The following is an 18779-nucleotide window of genomic DNA, read 5'->3' on the forward strand; positions in this document are numbered from 1 at the left end:
AGTGCCAGGGGGACGACGGCCATTATCATACCTGAGGCGGTTTTTCAGTTTTCCCCCAGGCTGAGGAGACCGGCAAATTTGAGCAAAGTGCAAGGCAAAGTCAGACACGAGTTGTGGGCCTCAGATGGTTGGTTTTGCCGGTTCGGCTTCCTCGAGACGCCAGACGGAGATGGCGATGATGGGCTCGCAGAGAAAGGAGATTTCAATATCATAAAAAATCGTATTAAGAGAATCTCATATTGGGAATCGTAAAGTTTTTACGACCGTTTAATGGACTCTACTCTTGCAGTAAGCGTGAGTATTTACGCGCTGCTTAAAAGCGGTAAAATATGGCCAAGTGCTGTCGTGGGACAAACACAGGCGCACGCACCGTGGCTGCCGCATCCCACAGATAGAGCGTCACCTGGTCTCTGGGAGGATGTAACGGCTATCCGGATAACATTTTAGCTGGAAAACTTCAATTAGAAGCAAAGAGCAGCCTGGGCAAAAGTAACATTTAAAATAGTGACAATTGTAGGAGAGAGTATAGGGATGGTAGTAATTTTAAATATTATTATTTTGCAACTGAATTGGACTTAACAAAAATGATGTAATTTTGTAATTTTGTATAGTTTTTTCTACGAAATTATCGATTTAAGCATCTTCAGTGCAAACCAAGTTTCAAACCAGTTTAGCGTCAAGCAGTCCAAATCAAGCAGTTCAAGCAGTTGATTTGTGTCCTGGCTACTGTCCTGGCTAACATACATCTTTCCTCAGCGTAATTGGATATTTACGAATATATCCAATTGTATCCCGTTGGTATGAAAGAATCGTAAGATTTTACAAGGAGTATACTCTGCCTTTGCGATTATGCTGAGTTTCAACAGTTAATGTTGGTAAATTATACCGTAATCTGATTTTGTTGTTTTAAGAACTATTTTCTAGAAGAAGATCTTTACTCAAGGCTAAGGTACGTAAAGTAAGTCTTAACTACTCAGTTTGTATTTTCCCCAATTTGTTAAAAATGTTTAAAATCAAGAAAATTATTTGCTGAACTTGTTTAAGGCTCGACACGAGCAGTGCATACTTGTACATGGGTAAGTTATCCATTGGCTTTGCCCAATAGGGTAATGCCATTTCATTTCTATATTCAATCGCAGACAGCACAATTGATTCGTTGATTGCATTTACCCACCGTGAAAAATCACCTACTCCTCCACAGCCACACCTTCAGCGTCACCTTCACTTGTCAGCCGCCCAATTGCATGCCTTTCATTCCTGACCAGGCTCATTGGATGCAATTCGTAGGTGCAGTCACGTAGAGCGGCCAAATGGGAGAAGTCTGGTGACAACGACCTGACGGCTTCATTAGACGCGGGCGTACATCAGCCGTGGGTCCGACTAACGATCGGCGAGAGTTATGTGACTGCTGGAAAGGATTTCCTATAGTTTTCCGCGCTTCCCAATGTCGCGTACTTGGATAAATCATCTGCTGCGCTGCCCAACCGCGCAACCTTCCCCGACAGACCGTCTCTACAACAATTCCCAACTCTGAGTGAGTCCGCTCTTGGGGAAATAAATCAAAATTCCGTGTCAAGTGGAGGACTGCTTTGGCTCTGGCACTGGCACTGGGCTGCTCGTAAAACGAATTCCTCCGAATGTTTGTTAATTATGGTTTTGCCTAACTTTTGCATTTGTTGGACAGGCCTGTGCTGGTCTTCCCGGTCTGAACCTGATCCAGAACCACTCGTGAGTAATTTGTATTTGGACTCGTTAAAGTGTCGAACGCAATAAAGTAGAAAAATTCGCTTGGGCAACTCGGGTGAATTCTCCCCATATGCAGCGGCACGATCGCCATCACATAGCTCATGTATCTTTCCCAGCCCCTTCCCTTGCCCATGGCCGATGGAGCATCTTCTGGAAAAGGCACGTCCGGCTAACAGGCCCCAACAATCAACTAAAATTTGCAACAATTTAAAGATTTTTCGCCACTGACGCAAACGCCAGCTCCGATAGCCGATAGCCGAATCACCCGAGATTGCTCCACGGCAGACTCCGACTGTTATTGATGGCCTCGTAAAGCGCTCCGCACAGCCCCGACAATAGGCAACGGCTAACGAGGCGTGGCCGGCGTCTGGTCTGTGGAGGCTCTGTGGGACTGCGATGGGGTACGTGGGATCTGCTGGCGCTTGTTAGGGATAGCCTAGGGTGCAGCTATGGGTCTGGGCAGCCTCGCATCTGGTTGCGAAAGATGAGCGGCACATGATGTTGAGATGGCGTCCGTATAGGGAAGTTTCTTCCAGCAATTTAGTGGCTTCTGAGTGATAAAGTGCGCAATATCGTTCTTACTTATTAATTCTGAGGATTTAAAGAACTCCAATTCCACATAGCTCAATAATATGAACTTTCTGTAAGTAAAGAGGGTCTTTTTTTATTGGAATCCGGATCACAAACAGACATTTTGTGTATATTCTTGGTCAGCATTTGTACCAGTTCAAGTCTCACTGGTGAAAAGAACGCGATGGAGCAGAGGGAGTAACCTGTGAGAGTTTTTATCATGATGGACACAAAATCCTTTAGATCGCCTGATAAATAATCGATAGAGTCCGATAGGTTGCAAATTTCACTTCCCTTTAATCCAGGGATGATGCTAGTACGAAATTGATGACATTTTTTAGAGCACAAGTTTGCTCTTTGGTAGTTTACCCTTTTTTGTTGTATCTTCAAACAACATTTTGCTATTCGCTCATTTCAGTCAGGTATAACAGAAGTCTGGTCTAGCTACCTCTTACACGAGTCTCTGAGAAATCGACTCAGTCAGGCAACCTTTGATGTCTCGATCAAACATCTACTTTGAGCATAACACAGCTCTGGGTGTCACCGAAAATTGCAAACAGAGCAAAGCAAAGGCAGACGCAAAGCGATTGAATCATGGATGAAAACGAGGAAGACATCAAGGCAGACGCGGAACTGCTCATTGAATCCGACATCGGCGTTGACATCGGCGTTGAGGAGGCAGAGGAGTCGGATGCCGAAGCCCTGGACAGCTGGGAGTCCTTCAACGAGCGCATTGATTCCCTCATCGTAAACGAGCACTGCGATGGGCCCATCCGCAAACTGGACGAACGTCGCCGGAACATACTGGGCCGGGTGCGCAATCAGTTCCAAACCGCACCGAAGGGCACAGCCGAGCGGTGTGCGACGGAGAAGCCACTGATCGATCAGCAACTGGAGCTGTCCAGCCAGCGGCTGGACGAGCTGGTTCGCTTTGGGGCCGAGCTCGTCACCAATGTGCGTGTGGCCAATGAGCGACGAGAGCTGAACCGGCGTATGTTTGAGGCCACGCAGCAGACGCAGACGCAGGTGATGCTGCAGCGCGAGAGCATCGAGACTATGGCCAAGTACGAGGAAATTAAGGCACGCTGGACGGAACTGCAGGATATCAACGAGCCGATGATGCTCTGGGACCAGATCGAGAACCAAAAGAAGCGCATCGCCGAGATAATGCAGCGCAAGGATGAAATGGTTGACGCCTGCCAGAAGGAGGTCGATCGCATAAATGCCAAATATGAGTTCGATCGGGAGCGTCAGGCACAAGACCTGTGCTGCCTGGTGGAGCGCGTTGACCACCAGGTGGAGGTGCTGAAGGAAGCCCACAAGCAGCATCTGCAAATGCTTCGCCACACCATCGAGGAGGAGCGCCAGCAGTTCGCCGTCAGCGCAGTGGAGAAGTGGCGCACCTTCTTCGATGCCCTCAACAAGAACTTTGATGAGAAGGCCAATCTGGTGCGCACCCGCCAGCAGTTCTATGCCAATCAGACGCAGCAGATCAACGCCTCCCAGGAGGAGTTGACCAAGAGCACACGCATCCGCCTGGACAAGGAGTGCGAACGCCTGGAGCTGGAGCTGCGACGCACGCGCGACAACGTGCTAATGAACTCGGAGAAGCTCGACTACAACTATCAGGTGCTGCAGAAGCGCAACGAGGAGAACGTGATCATCAACAACCAGCAGAAGCGGCGGGTGGCCCGCCTCAATGAATCGATTGGACGCACTCGTCGCAGTCTGAAGAATATTAATGTTACGGGCAAGCGGAACATAGATCGCCTGTCGCAGGACATCTATAAACTGCACGCCAATATTCACGATATGGAGCTGAAGGCCCACCAGGCGCGCCTAAACAACAATGAGAAGTTCAACCGCATTTGGGACATCAACTTTAAGGAGCTGAATGTGCTCGTGGATCGTGTCTATCACATCGACCGCATCATTCACGAGCAGCAGCTGGCCCTACACTGGCAACGTCCCATTCCGCCGATAGAGAACATCAACAAGACGCGCCTGAAACACAACAACGTCCTGGAGCGATTCGATTTGCGCATAGGTCGGGTGCCTAAGAACCGTGCGGTGAACAAGACTGGAGCCAAGTTTAAGGCGGACATCAAGGAGCTGCCAGTTGAGTCGTTGCGCCTGATGCGGAACCTGGTCCGAAAGCTGGCGGACCGCGGTGGCTTTCTCATCGAGCAGCGGCTGATCAAGATACTCGAGCCCTATACCGAGGCGGACAAGTGCCTGGTGCGGCTGGACAACATATTCGCTGCACTGCGCATTCAACGCCTGTCCGATGTCCAAGAGCTGACCCAGGTCTTTCTGCCCTACACTTACTGTCCCACCTGCCAGCCCGGCGGACTGAGTCCGCGCAAGTGCGCCGAGGTCTTTATGAAGCACCAGAAGTCCAGCCGACTGGACCCGGACGTGCAGGCTCAACTGGACGAAGTGGAGCTGCATCGCGAAAAGGAGCACCACATGGATACGTTCATGGTGAAGGGTCATGTAGTGTCCAAAGGCTGCAAGAACCACTATCTGGTGATGGAGCCGGCCTTGTGCCTGCACGCCATGAATCTGTACACGACGAAGATGCACAAGCAGATGTACCACAACATACCCGGCCGCCAATCGATCGCTGTCAACTTGATCCAGTTCTCCGACAACGATATTCGCAATTTCTGGCGCAAGTTTGTCGGCTGCTTCCCGCCGTCCAAGTGCAAGCTGTGGAAGACCCTCGAGCATGGCCTCAATCACTACGTGGAGGTGCTGAAGACGCGCGTCCAGTACGACGCGGAGGTTGTCTTCTTGCGCCGTCAGAACGAAGAGCTGCGCCATCTGCTGCAGAAGTTTAAAGTATAATCTTAGTTATTACCATATTCACACACTACACAATTATTGATAACTTTCAATTTAACATTCGGAAACTCAGCTCCAATTTCAAAGCTCTCCAAAAGCTTCATTCGTACCATTGTATTGCAACTGCACCGAATTCTTCGACGCACATATTTTGGCATTGACTTCCATTGCTAAATTCTGAGTGTGCTTTTCCCACACCCCGCACATCACCCAGCTTTGATCACCGTTAAGACTGAACCAGATGGAAGCACCCACTTGAAAAGCTCTCCCATCGTGCGACTGCATTTGGACCCAACAATATGCTTGCGATTATTTGTAAAACCAAAGATCAAGCCTGAGCTTCATTTCTTTAAACAAAAAGTTATTTCTCTTTTGCATTATTTACATAAATTCTAATATGGATAGATTTACTAGTACATATTTGAGTATAAGGTATAAAAATTATTGTACGATTGTATTATTTCTCTCAGCTTTAAATCGAGTTTAACTTCTATGAAACTGGAGGAATATCACCTGCGCACCACGTGGGGGGTGCCTAATAATGGTTTCCATATTAATGGTTTCCATAGAGCGAAATTGAGACCCCTAGAGGTTAATTTATGTTATAAAATGTCAATAAATATTTTATTAAATTATAATTGTAATCATAAATGTTAATATTTCAAACTGTAGCACTTGTTGTGACTAACTCTCTAATTTATAAGTATTTAATTCTCTTGTTGTGCTAGGATGGAAAATACAAAATACAATTAAAAATAATATATAATTGAATTCAATTAAAGTAATTAAAACGTTGTTTGTGTTGGCATTTGGCTCAAAGTATTTACTTAGCTTAGGGGAATGATAAATTGTGCACAGTTAGATGTCATGTAATTACGGAAGGGGTAAATGTTTCACCCTCATCAGTTAGTTTAAGTAGTTCTCTGTAAAGTGAGATCATAAATATTCGGTGTATAATGTGCCATTAAATGGGAATTAATTGAGGTAATTAATCGAATTAATTCCGAGTTTAATGTGAATTGACCATAGCCAGGCGCCTCAACGCTAATTGCCAGTACAAATGGGATCGATCCCATGGAACCCATCGAAGTACATACTTTTCGATTCCATTTGCATGTGACACATTGCGGGAGCCATTTCGGGCCTGAATGATTCCGAATCGATTGCGCTAAGTGTGCATGCATAATCAGAGGGCGGCACTCGACCGGCGCTTGGTATTAATTTTGTGTACATGCCGGAGACCCACTGGGGTGGATGCGGAGGCACCTGAGTGACCTTTGGTCGAGGCCAGACGAGCCCCAAATGGGCCCTAAACGAGTGGTGCGGGACACGACAGATTCACACGAAAGGCGAGCGCATTGGAGACGGGGCAGGGGGCCACGCACAAACCGGATCAACCACTTCAAATGCGGCTATGGTGATGGCGATACCGATGGTGATGGCGGAGGCAATGGCTGTGATAAGAGGGCCGCCTCTTGACCGCCATGCTCTGGTTTGGCTTTGTCTTTAAGTCTCCGGTGTTGTGGTTCATAAATAGATTGAAATGAGAGTTTGCAAAGCAGATTTTCATCCCCTTTCCCTGCGCACATCCACCACTCTCCCTGCGCACTTCTCCCTGCCGCACTCACTCACTTTCTTTGCCTGCCTCTCGCCTCACGCCACGAGAGAGGCATGGCGGCCTTGCCTGGAAACCCGTTTTGCAGCCATTGACGTGACTCATCCATGCGGTCATCGAAGCGGTCAAGTCTGCGCCTTGGGCAGGGGCCAGCCCTAATGGTTTGTGTTCTTGAAGGAGCAGCAGTATATATTGAATGCTTGGGTCATCGTCATCCGATTATCGATTGACCAACTTATTGTTGACTGCTTCAATTCAAGAGCGAGGATTCTGCTGGAAGAGTGACAAACTGTCGCATAAATTGTGAATAGATTAAACACTCCTTGCTCTGTGGTCCGTCAGTGTTTGCCCGCCAGAACCAGAACCCTTCTACAGATATGCTTCATAAAACCATCGCTAATATCCCCATGAGCATGGGAAGCGGGCATCCTCATTCCCTTAGTTGTTTGCGAATTTACGTGACGTTGACACTTGCTATCTGGAGCCATAAACTCCGCAGGCTTATCATCGCCGTCGGCCATTAAAAGAGAGTTTTACTAGATGAAAACGGACATGCCACTCTGTGGCACCACTCCGGAGACCCGCCGCGTCTGGTCGGACTTTAAAGGAAACGCACGCCAATTATGTGCACAGTCGGACATGACATGCCGTGCCGAAGCCACCGTCTTGGCTTGACCCAACCTGCTTCACTTTGAGAGCAGTCTTGGCGGCCGTTGGCCAGTCCGCAAGGCGGAACAGAGGAGGAACAACAGCGGCCCCAGGTGCAATTTACGAGCTCTGTGAATGGGTCTGTGGTGGATCGGTTGGAGCGAGTAATTATGCAGGGGATTACTTCAACAAAAATAAATTATCCACTCGCACTCCCAACTGCTACAATATCTGCCGCCGACATGTCCTCTCCCACATCGCGTGCCACATTGTGACGTGGGCTAAGAGGCCGCATTGAGATTACGCGCAGTTCCCTAAGCAGCGACTCCACATGGCCGCATAATGAATGTATAATGCAAAACGATTGTTCGGCGGATAGTCCATCTTTTCGAGACTTATTCGACCAGTAATACGAGGCAGAGAAAACTTTCAAATCAAATAAAATAATTCAAACTAAATTAGAATTATTTTTATGATTTACATAAATTTATCACTAACCAAAGAAGAGTAGCTAGACGGGGGATGATCTTTGAATGATAGTAGGGATATGGAAATATTTGCGGGCTTAATGTGTCCACAAATTGTATGTTTGCGAAATCAGGATTTCATTTTGATATGCTCCGTTTTTTTTCTGTCTGAAAGGACATCAATGGAAGGGAGATTCCGGTACATCCTTAAAGCTGCTTAGAGTTGCTTGAGATTCTTTTTCTACGCCTCACGATTGTAGTTGTATTGAAACACTAGAAGTGTCAGCCATTTCACTCTTGCTTTCTTAGTTTCCGGTTATTCTTGGCCCATAAATCACAATCAAAAGGAGCTGTTGCGGGCAGCACCACGAAACGTGTATGCCTTTCGTTCCTGTTGCTTGGGACAATGCCCAAGGAGTAAACATACCAGATGGACGTGAAGGGTTAAACTGTCCAATTGCAAAAAGGCCGTAAAATGCCGGATTTTCGTTTCTTTTTCCGAGTTGCTTGGAAACCCTTCTGGCAGTGACAATAAAATGCCAAACAAAAGTCGCGGTCCGCAGCGAAGCGACAGGGCGACCAGTTCGCCCATGTCCAGGCCAAGGCGCAGGCCCACGTTGATGGTTCTCAAGCCCGTCAGTTGCCCAGGATATGGTAAAAATATGGAAGCAACATCTTCGAAATGTCACACCATGTTGTCGCGTTTTACGACTGCCGCTCACCTTTTGTTTGGAGGTTTTATGGCCGCCTCTAGGGGCACGGATCTCTCTTTCCCCGTCTCCCGCCTTTTAACTGCTTCACTTTCGCTGACTGCCCTGCTCGACGCTCTCTGCAGCGGAAAGCTGCACAGAAATACCCTACCGATTTTTTTGCTACTCAAACTTGCCGCTTCTAGTTCATCGATGCGAAAAAGTGGGCTCTGCCTTGCCGGAGCACGAGGGAAGAGCTGCAGCAGCTCCCCTCGGTGAGGGCTCGTTAATTGCTTGCACCTTCAAGGACGCAGTTAAAAAACGTCATCCGGAGAAAGGATATTATTTGGAAAGGGCCGCGGAGAAGGCTAACAGGTAGACCACCCGACAGCTGGCATAAAAAAGCAAAAAACTTCCAACTAATTGCGCAACTCAAGGACTCAGAGCGCTGCAGGACCTGCCGCTCCCTAAATGCGGCCCGTGCAAATCGCATAACCCTTAATGTACACTCTTTATGGCCATTTCGGTGTCCTTGGGTCAGAATTCGATTCAATCTGCGAATACATTGTGATTTTACTGGTAAAGAAAAACCTTAACAAACCTAAAAATATGTCTAACACCAATAGAAGAAGGTACTCTGCTGGTTGAAAGAAGTTAAGCCTGATCGATTCCTTGCTTCGTATTAATAAATGAGTTTCAGAACACAATTTGGCGTTTCATTTCTCTATACCTTCCAAACAAATTACTAATTGACTCCAATCAAAATGGAAGCAAGACTCAAACACGACTAATATCGACGTACATTTTTTATTGGACAATTCCAAGAGTCAGTCACGGACGTCTTCTGTTTGACGACTCTCAGTGTGTGATTTTTGGTTGGATCGTGGAGAGAGCAGTGCTTCTCTGTGGTCCGCGGCTACTCTGCCAATTCACTCATAATTCATTTTGTATGCCGCATAAATGTTTTTACTATCAATAAAAATGCAATTAAATTAACATTAAACTTATTTCGCTGGTCGGCCGACCATTCTGCACGCCTGAGGTGCTTTCAGCCCTTCTTCTCCGACCGCTAAGGCCGAAGCACGTAATTATTTTAAAATATTCCTCCATTCCGTTATACCATCACATTCCTCCACATGGTTTGGTCTCATCTACGATTTGCTCTTATCGTTTGATGTGACGAAAATCGCAGAACGTTTCTTTCAAAAATAGAAATTGCCTCGACCTTTGTGTGGGCGCCAACGACTGTTGTTCTCGATCCAGCTCTATTTTTGAGAGAATTGTGGCTCTTGGTCTGTTGCTGGGGATTTTGCATTTGTATTAATTTAAATGGCAAATGTGTCGCCAGCAGCGGCTTGTTGACATTTTCTTTACAATAGCAGAAATGTGCAATAAAAATTAATGAACGGCTTATGTAAATGCCCCGTAATTGCGGGTGGGCCAGCGGCCGCTTGCCGGACATTTGGTGTGAAAATTGCTGCCATTTCCCATTTACCATTTACCATTTTGACGGCCTGGCCTGGAAGTGTGTTTCCTTAATTAGTTAGTCGGTTAGGAATAATTTCTATTTTTATGCCAGTCACATGCTTTCCTGATTTCGACTGATGAGCATACAAAATGGTGCACCTCGAGTGCTGGAGCGGGGATGCTCGTGGAATCTATATTATTTATAGACGTTCGACCATAAATATGTCCAGATTGAAGCCGAAAGAGAGCACAGCCAATTTTTCCCCTTTTCAAATATATTTATTTACCCTTCTTATTTTCCATTTGTTGCTCGAAACAAAAATGTTAATCAGTGAATCGCTGACATCTCGGAGGATCTTCAAAATTTGTTATAGATTTTATATGGTTCTGAATGTGTCTCAAAATACAGGATTGCGCAGGTAAAGGGAAGTCGCAATGATAATAATCGAAAAAAGAACGAGAAGAATACAGTTAATGAATTGATAAAATTCTTTAATTTTTGATTAAATTAATTGAAAATGAATTAGAATGTGAAACAGCTCAAAATTGTCTGTTCCAAAATAAAATAATGAAAAATATTTGGCGAATATAATTTGAAACAGTTTATCCCGAAACTTACTTATTATATACTTAATTAATTAATTGTTAACATTTTGGTTGTGTACTCGATCTGGAATTGATTCACGGACTTGGAAAAGCCCATGAGCCAGTATGGTGAATTCCTTTGCATGAAAGCAAGCAATTTCAATTAAAAACCAATCGGAAACCACATCTGCAGGTGATTAAGCAGAGCATTCCCGGCTGTAGGCGGTAGTTGTTCGTCCATGGGCCGCGGACACGGGTTGCCTTCATGGACAAGTGCACATGGCATTGGCACTGGCATTGGGACTGTGCTGGAGGAAGGGAGCGGCATAAGATGCACTTGGGAAACACACACATAGCTCCACTTGAGCCAGTTACTCATTACACTCGACTGGATAATTATTTCAATAAACAAGAGCAGAACCGTGTGCTCGGACTTGGCTCGAGCTCGGCATTATGAACTGTTTCCGAACAGTGCGCACATAATACCATATTTCAAATTTCAATTAAGACCGAGTGCTGAGAGAACTCCCCTCCCGACCGACCTGCCATTGTAGGAAAGAGCCCTCGACCAATGGCAGCTCCCAGAACCGTTCGGTTTGATGATCTTTACGTTTCCTATTTGACTTTTGACTTCTCGAAATATAAACATTTTGTTTTATGGCTTTCAATCGATTTGCTCGGTGCGGGCCTAAAAGGGACTCAAGTGCAGGCCCTCGGCGTGTTCTGACAGAGATTTCCATCCACTTGGCCACCGGTACATTGCCAAATCCCTCGCTCAATTATGGGGGATACTCGTACCAGTTCCCGGCCATCTTCCCCTCCTTCTGTGGGAGAGAGCAACTTGGGTTTTAATTAAAAACTAGTTTTTGGTTTGCATTTGAAACGAGCTCAGGCTGGAGACTCCGAATCCGATTCCGATCCGAAGTTGAATCGAATATTTTTTTAATAAACCATAAAAACGTTTCTAAAGTGTCACAGTCAAAATTTGGGGTGTCACATAAATTGTCATGACTTGAAACAAATTCCAGCGATTAAAATCTCAAAATGGACAACATTGACCACCTTCGACATTAGAGGCTGACTGAAAGCCCAGACCCAGGCCCAAGCCCGAAATTGAAACCAAAACTCGGACTGTGACTGGGACTGGGAATGGGACTGACACTGAGATGGGGTCTAGGTCTGAGTGGTTTGTATGGTGCGTATCTGCAAGATACAGATAGCCGGGGATTACATTAGGCAGCACTTGGAGCCCAGTATATACATACACAAATACATACATTTAAATATGTTTTTATGTATTTGTGGAGCAAAACTTTTTAAAACAACAGAAAGCAAACTCGGTGGCCCTTTTGCGACAGAAGACAAAGAAAGCGCTGTTCAAATTTACATTCCATTTCGAAAGAGTTTCTGGCAGCAGGAGTGGAATGGATTGGGTGTGTGTGCGGACTATCGCTCCGCCCCAGGAGTCGTTCGGGCGGGGTGGGGAGTGGGCAGGTGGAGATGGAGGCAGATGGTGACTTTGTGTTGACTTAGGCGGATCCCGCCCGGCCAGCGCAAAGAGTATTTTGCATATTCCATCGATTTTTCGACTCTGAAAACGAGTGCGCATAATAAGCGTGCGAGGGAGATGGGGCAAGCGCAGAGCGACAGAGCTGGAGAGAGAGAAAGAGAGGGAGCTGAATCCCGCTTTTCTGGGTGTGTCTCCGAATGCAGAAGAGAAGCAGGATAAGGAGAAGGAAATGTGTCGCCAGAGAGGGTAATTTATTATCGATTCCCTATCATATTCCTGTCCCCGCCGCAGTTTAGACGCAGTTTCTAGCGAATCTAAGTCCCCGGGGCATAAATCTCGCTAATTTATGGAGGATGCGTGCGAAATGCCAACAAACTAACTCGCCCACGACCGGCTCTCGCTCGGCCCGGACTTCACTTCACTCTGCAGTTACGCCAGCGAATGTTCTGCATATCAAACTCGCGACTGCCACAGCCAATGCAAAACCATGTCCACATCCATGTGCATGTTCATGTCCATGTCCATGTCCATGACCAAGACCATGTCCCAGTCGCAACCGTTGTCTCTGTGACATCTTTCGATTTATTTAACTGGCCATTTCTGTCGCACTTCGACTAACGATTTTCTAGTCAAGTTCGCGTTCCGCGGAGAAATTTATCTGACTCGCCCGACATTCCGACGATCATCGTTGGGCCAGAAGCCAAAGGGGGTCGGGTCTGAGCGGCGCGACTGCGGACGATTTATGCAAATGCCTGGCATATTGATATTGTTATGCCTTTGTAATTGAAAAGCTGGCAATTACCACTTGAAATTTCAGTGTGTACTCTGTCGGCAATTAACACGAATTAGTTTTCCGAGCTCTCCTGGCGCGCTACGGGGAGGTGGGAGCACTAATCGCATAAATGTTTGTATGATAAATTAACCTTCCAATAATTTAGTAAGTGGTTAAGTTACCAATTCTAGACTAAATATTGGTAAGTAAATTAAATAAATATACAATTTTTAATACATATTTAAATTATTAAGGCATTTCGTGAAAGATTTATTAAATCAATTTACTTTTACTATTTATTCTATATTTTTGTTTAGTTACTATTTGTACTATCCTTCATTTAACTGCATAAATTTCATTATATTAATACCTCATTATGACAATATTCCTATATCTTGTATTAAGCTGTATTTTAGCAATATTCGTAGTTGTTGTTAAGTGTCTGGCCTCTAAGAAATAATTGACAAATCTGCCATTCCCGCTGTTGCTTCACCATTAAGCGATCATCGCCGTTAATAATAATTCTGTAATTACGGAGCCTAATGAGCTCACATGCGGGTGAAAATGTCATTGATTACTGATAATTAACAATTATTATTTATAAAGATGTGTTTTTTTGTTGTTGTTTGCGTTTCCTCGAGCTGAGATAGAGCTGGCTCTGGCACTGGCTTTGTTTCCACCGCTCTCTACGCCGACGCTTTGCTCGACCACAGCAAATGAAGTCATAAAATTATTTAAATCTGTATTTAAGTGACAATAAAGCACATTATGTGCATTTAATGATAAGCGGCCATTGCGGAATACGTTTGGTGGAGACGCTTTCCCAGCTTCCCCCGACTGTTTTTTGCTTGAAACATACATATATTACGCGTATGTACATACTGTTATGTATTTACATATATATGTACATATGAAGTTATTATTCTCTTAATGGAAACCAGTACATGGTTGCCCGCAATAAACACCTTGTCATCCGAAACACTTTATTGCTCAAAATTCCCTAATTGCAAAGTCAAATACCTTTATTATTTATTATATTATTTATCGTATTTGATATTTCGATGTTCCTCGATTCGGTCAAGATTTTAGAGTGCTCTCAGAGTCGCTCCAACACAGGTGTGGGCTAATGTATAGAGGCGATTTGACATACTCTAACAGTAGGGATACTCAGCTACAAAGACAAGGCACAATTTTTGTTTATTGAACTCTGTTAAATATTTTTTACAGTTTTCTGTTTAAATAAATCACTAAAATTGAGAGAAATAAGTTGAACCCATGTCCATTTTTTCCGGACATTTTTCCGATCTCAATGTAACTAGCGGATCGATGTTTTTGCATTACTCTGAAGTGCATCGCCCTAGTGTGATTCGACTGCTGGTTTCTTCTTCTCTGGCTCTCCCCAATAAAAATGTGTGATTACGAGCATTTAATGCAATATATTAATTACTGCGCCTTCGCAAACCGATTCCGATGGCGATGGCGATGGCGATTCAGATTCCGCTGCATGTGTCTGTATGTCCCACCCCCCGCTGACGGCCATTGAGCAGATTAAAAACTGGAATAACGTCTTTGTCAGTATCTTCTTGGCTGCTGCCCCGCTGCTGCCGATTCCTTCTCCGATTCGAAGGCTCCGCCATTGACGTGCCTGAACTTTGAAGCTTTTGGTGGCAAGGTGGAAAGGGGCAGTCAGGCAGGGCTCGGGACGACATTCGTTCGCCAATTTACGAGCGACTAATGGCCATAACGAATACACTTTACTGCCTCGTCCATAATCGAATCGCAATGAAAACTGCACAAATCGTTCAATTTCTGTGCGGCAGTGCAGGGGTCCCTGGCAATGCATATTTACATGGTCACACATCGGAGAGGAGCGAAGTCCGAGCCCTGCATCCCACCAGAGCTGGCACTGAATCACTTTTAGGTGCCAGTCATGCATCTTGTGGCTCAGCTTGGCGTATTAGAAATGGGATTAAATGGCCGCAGTTGCCAAATTAAATCATAAAGTCCGAACAAACAAACGGCATTCATATTTCTGTGAAGAATTTCCATTAATGGTCGCTTGCGGCTGACAACCGAAGCCAGGAAGTCGGACAAGCACTCAAGTTGTGGCACGGGGGTTGGGAGCGATGGCTCGGACTTATAGCCATGTTAATGGCTTTTTAAAGCGATTAAGTGAGAAACATTAATGGATGGTCCGAGCGGGTACGGACCGTGTCGAAGGAAGTGTGATCGATTCATGCCCTAAAGCCGCTAGTTGGGATTAAATCATTTTGCAATTAGGCTTTATGCGGAACTCTCCCTATTCCAGTCTCTCGGGACATAGACAAAAGGATTTTACGACTCCGGTGGCTGGACACGCCCATGGGGCGAATCTACATCAAATTCTGTATGATTTATGCACCTTTGATATAATCTCCAGTTACGTATCCGAAGCTCGCATCCAATCAAATGCATATTAGTATTAATTTCTGAAATGCCAATAAAAAGCAAATATTTAAATTCGTATACCAACCCTTTGTTCGTGCGCTCTGTATCTCCGTGGGGAAGTGTAGTTTTTATGGGTATAATCCACAAATGCCATAAAAACACACAACCGCACACACGCCTAGCACACACACACACGCAGATCTGAAACGAGAAGAGAGGAAGCGAGAAGATTTAGTGGGTTTCCATAAAAATATAATTGGAGCTCAAAATATGGTTGATTTGGTAGAAATTATAATTGCCATTTGACGGAGTATTAAAATACATGTTTCAAAATCTTCAAAATCTTACAGGCATGCAAAAGGAATCAGAAACTATCAATATTTAAGTAAAATGTGTCTGGAAACACAATTTAAATTAACTTTTTAGAAATAACCTTTGAAAATCTACATCTACTACTTATTCCCCCAGCCAACCAAGATATGTAATTCCCCCAGCTCTCATTTGGTGGCAACTAATTGAACCTGAACCCAAACTATGAAGTCCGTACAGAAGTCGGTTGCCAGGCCGTCAGGTCGTCAGGTGTGCCCAACGAGCACGAGGGGCACATTTGCACAGCTGAAACCCGTTTGGTTTTACTTTAATTTGAGTTGGAAAATCAATTTGGACAATGTGCTGCAAATTTGCAGCTGGATTTCTCCGGGGAGTCGCCTCCCCGTCTCAGATTTCCACTCAAAACTTTTGCGCTCAAGCTGGAACGAGTTCTCCCCGTGGCAGTGGCATTTCTCTAGACTCTGGAGAAGAAAACATTCCATCACAGCCAGACCGGGAGACGAGACCCTCTGAGGCTGAAAGTCTCCAATGCTGACCAGCTGCCGCAGTCGCAGTCAGCGCTGCAGTCTCTGCCATTGTCTGCGTTGGCGTCAGCGCAGACGTCGACGCCGACATCGTCGTCGTCGGTTGTCTCTGTTGCCGGCGGTGACTATCGCACTCGCTCCCACCAAAATGGCCGTTCTCGCTGCATCTCCCTCGCACTCACCGTCGACTGTAGTGCCCGCTCTCTCTCTCCCTTTCTGGCGCGGCGGCTGTGCGAGCGGCTCAGATGCGACCAGCGCCGTGTGCGCAACAGGGTCCACCCTATGCCGCGACCGAGTGCCACGCCCATCCACCCACTAGCCCAGTCACCCAAGTGTGTGGGGCTGCTGGCTTTCTGCCTCCGACAGTCGGGCGGCTGAGGTCCGCTCGCACCGCTAATCGCCCGCGTTGCCGTCGGGCTGTTGCCGCTGCCGATATCTGTTATCAATTCTCCCGCGGGTGGGAGATGTGGTGTTGCCGGGGAGGGGCACTTGATTCGACGCTTGGCAATTTCCAGTTGATTGGCTGCACTCCTCGAGATTTTCGATATCTTTTCATTGAAAATTTGCATCCAGCCCCAACCCCCGTGGGCGGCGGTTGGTGCAAGGACACTTACTGCAAAAGCATCAGCAGCTGCTGCACTCATCCATGCGCACCCGGCCATCATCTGCTCCTGCATCCATCTCCTCCAGAAGTCCGTATGGTGCAAATGGCTTGAGCTTGTCGATGCGAGCAGTGAGAATGCAGTTTCGCATAATTTGATGCTTGCCAACTGCTGCCCAGGCTGTTCCCTAACCTCGTCTGCCCGCCCTGTCCGCGTTTGTGTCCGTGTCCGTGTCCGTGTCCGTGTCAGTGTCCCTATCCATTTCCCTAGCCCTCTCCGGTTCTGCGGCTGATGGTCGAATGCATCCTGCCAAGACAATGCACGCTCTCATCGCAATCATGGCTGCAATGTAATGGCAAAGGGCCAAGAGCCTGTGTTCTCGTCTTCCTCCTGGGCATCCCTTTCCTCACCATGCGACGGTGGTTGTCCTTCGTTTGAATTGCACTTTTTATGGCATTGCAATTAGGGGTAAGCGCATCGGTGCACACACACACAGACATACAAACTCTCTTGCTCGCAGATAAAGGTTACACAACCAAAGGAGACAGGGAGAGAGGAGCAGACGGATAAGGGTTGTTAATTATCTACCGAGGGGTGAACACTGACACTAACACCAAAGTCGAATGCAGAGAATGATTATCTGAAAATTCCATACTGCAGTTCTCGGGAATGCTGCTACACCAATACTTTTTGCTTGCAACTTGCCCAGAGCTCTATTTCAATGGGGTGCAAAATACGATTCTCAGATATGCTCATACTCTGCGGACAGGGATATGTACATTGACGATGCATTTTGATTAGAAATGAATGTGGTATAACCATTATTATTTCATTTTAGCATTTCCATCTTTTAGCTCGACATAAAATGAATACAAATCTGTACTGTAAAATTGGATTCTTCAGAGTTTTTGCTGACTAACAGAAAAAGAGATTTGGGTTCCTCTCTTTATTTTAACGGCGTTTACAGTAAAATCTTTACCAGCATTGCTTGAACTTCAAAACAAGCGAATGATTTAAATCTCTCAATTTAAGAGTTCAAAACTCAGAATTGAAAACAAGAAAATTGGATCAGTACGGTGCTTGGTGTGACAATAAATAATATTTATTGAACATGTTTATTTGTGCAATAATAACGATTATTTAATGCTCTTCGGTAAATATATCACACATTTATGAATGTAAATACAAAAACCGTTTTAATTAAGAAATGATTTAACGTGGCTTTGACTCTTCAACTTTTTTACACTGATATTATTTTATGGAAAGAAGCGCCCAAATGTCAAGCATTTTTACCATTTTCTTGCGTTTATAAAAATGCTTGAACCAATTCAGGAGAAATTTAATATAAGTCGAGTGCAAAATTTATTATCAACAAACGATTTATTAAATGAGAAACCCCACAATAAAATCTCCAAAGCGGCCAATGCGCCTCAGTCTCAGTCTCAGTCCCAATTCCAGTTCGAGTTCCTGTACCATCCAAAGCCAAAGCGGAATGTGAAGGTGGAGGGGCTGGAGCTGGGGCTGGGTCCGGGTCTGGGGTAGGGTCAAAGGCAGGGGCGGCCGGAGCTGGGGTCGGCTGGCCCATTGTCGTCGTATTTGCGCATTGTGCAGAAGAGTCGTAAAAATTTTTGCTGTCTACGTTCGAAATGAATGGGAAAATGCGAAGCGAGAGGCTGGGAACTGGTTGTTGGATGCTGTATCTAGGATGAAGAGCCGTGCAGGGCGGGCAGGAAGAGATCTGAACGGGAGGTTGGACGCGCGGCCAGCAAACAATTCTTGTAAATTTTACGAGCGCAAATATAATTCAAATGGTCATTAATTGCAACAAGAGCCCTGGCAACGACGACTCCAATGGCCGACGGAGAGAAACCAAACTCTAGATGGGCCGTAGAAGTGGCCCATAAATGGATTTGGGTACGGGTAGCGGTAAGGGCGATGGCGAGGTTGGGGTTATGTTATGTACAACACGAACAACAAAGT

The 18779-nt window shown here is 45.7% G+C and overlaps 2 protein-coding genes across 4 annotated transcripts in view; one reads left to right on the forward strand and one right to left on the reverse strand.

Moving 5' to 3' along the window:
* The window catches only part of LOC117585178, a 96275-nt gene that overhangs the window by 2461 nt on the left and 75035 nt on the right, over positions 1-18779 (reverse strand). For all 3 annotated transcript variants that reach the window (XR_004573904.1, XR_004573905.1, XM_034274521.1), the window contains one exon: positions 15429-15544. Coding sequence is in view for 1 of the 3 variants with exons in the window: in XM_034274521.1 (XP_034130412.1) it covers positions 15429-15544 (116 nt within the window). In the remaining 2 variants the exon portion in view is untranslated. The remainder of the gene's footprint in view (positions 1-15428; positions 15545-18779) is intronic.
* Positions 2814-15538, forward strand: LOC117585177 (dynein regulatory complex protein 1 homolog). The gene is made up of 2 exons (XM_034274520.1): positions 2814-5187; positions 15523-15538. The coding sequence occupies exon 1, from the start codon at positions 2911-2913 to the stop codon at positions 5164-5166; it is 2256 nt and encodes a 751-aa protein (XP_034130411.1). The 5' UTR covers positions 2814-2910; the 3' UTR covers positions 5167-5187; positions 15523-15538.

Source organism: Drosophila guanche, unplaced genomic scaffold (genome assembly GCF_900245975.1).
Source record: "Drosophila guanche unplaced genomic scaffold, DGUA_6, whole genome shotgun sequence".
NCBI lineage: Eukaryota > Metazoa > Arthropoda > Insecta > Diptera > Drosophilidae > Drosophila > Drosophila guanche.

Bases quoted from the DNA above. Each gene is read 5' to 3' on its own strand.
- LOC117585177 (XM_034274520.1), top strand. From the start codon at position 2,911: ATGGATGAAAACGAGGAAGACATCAAGGCAGACGCGGAACTGCTCATT.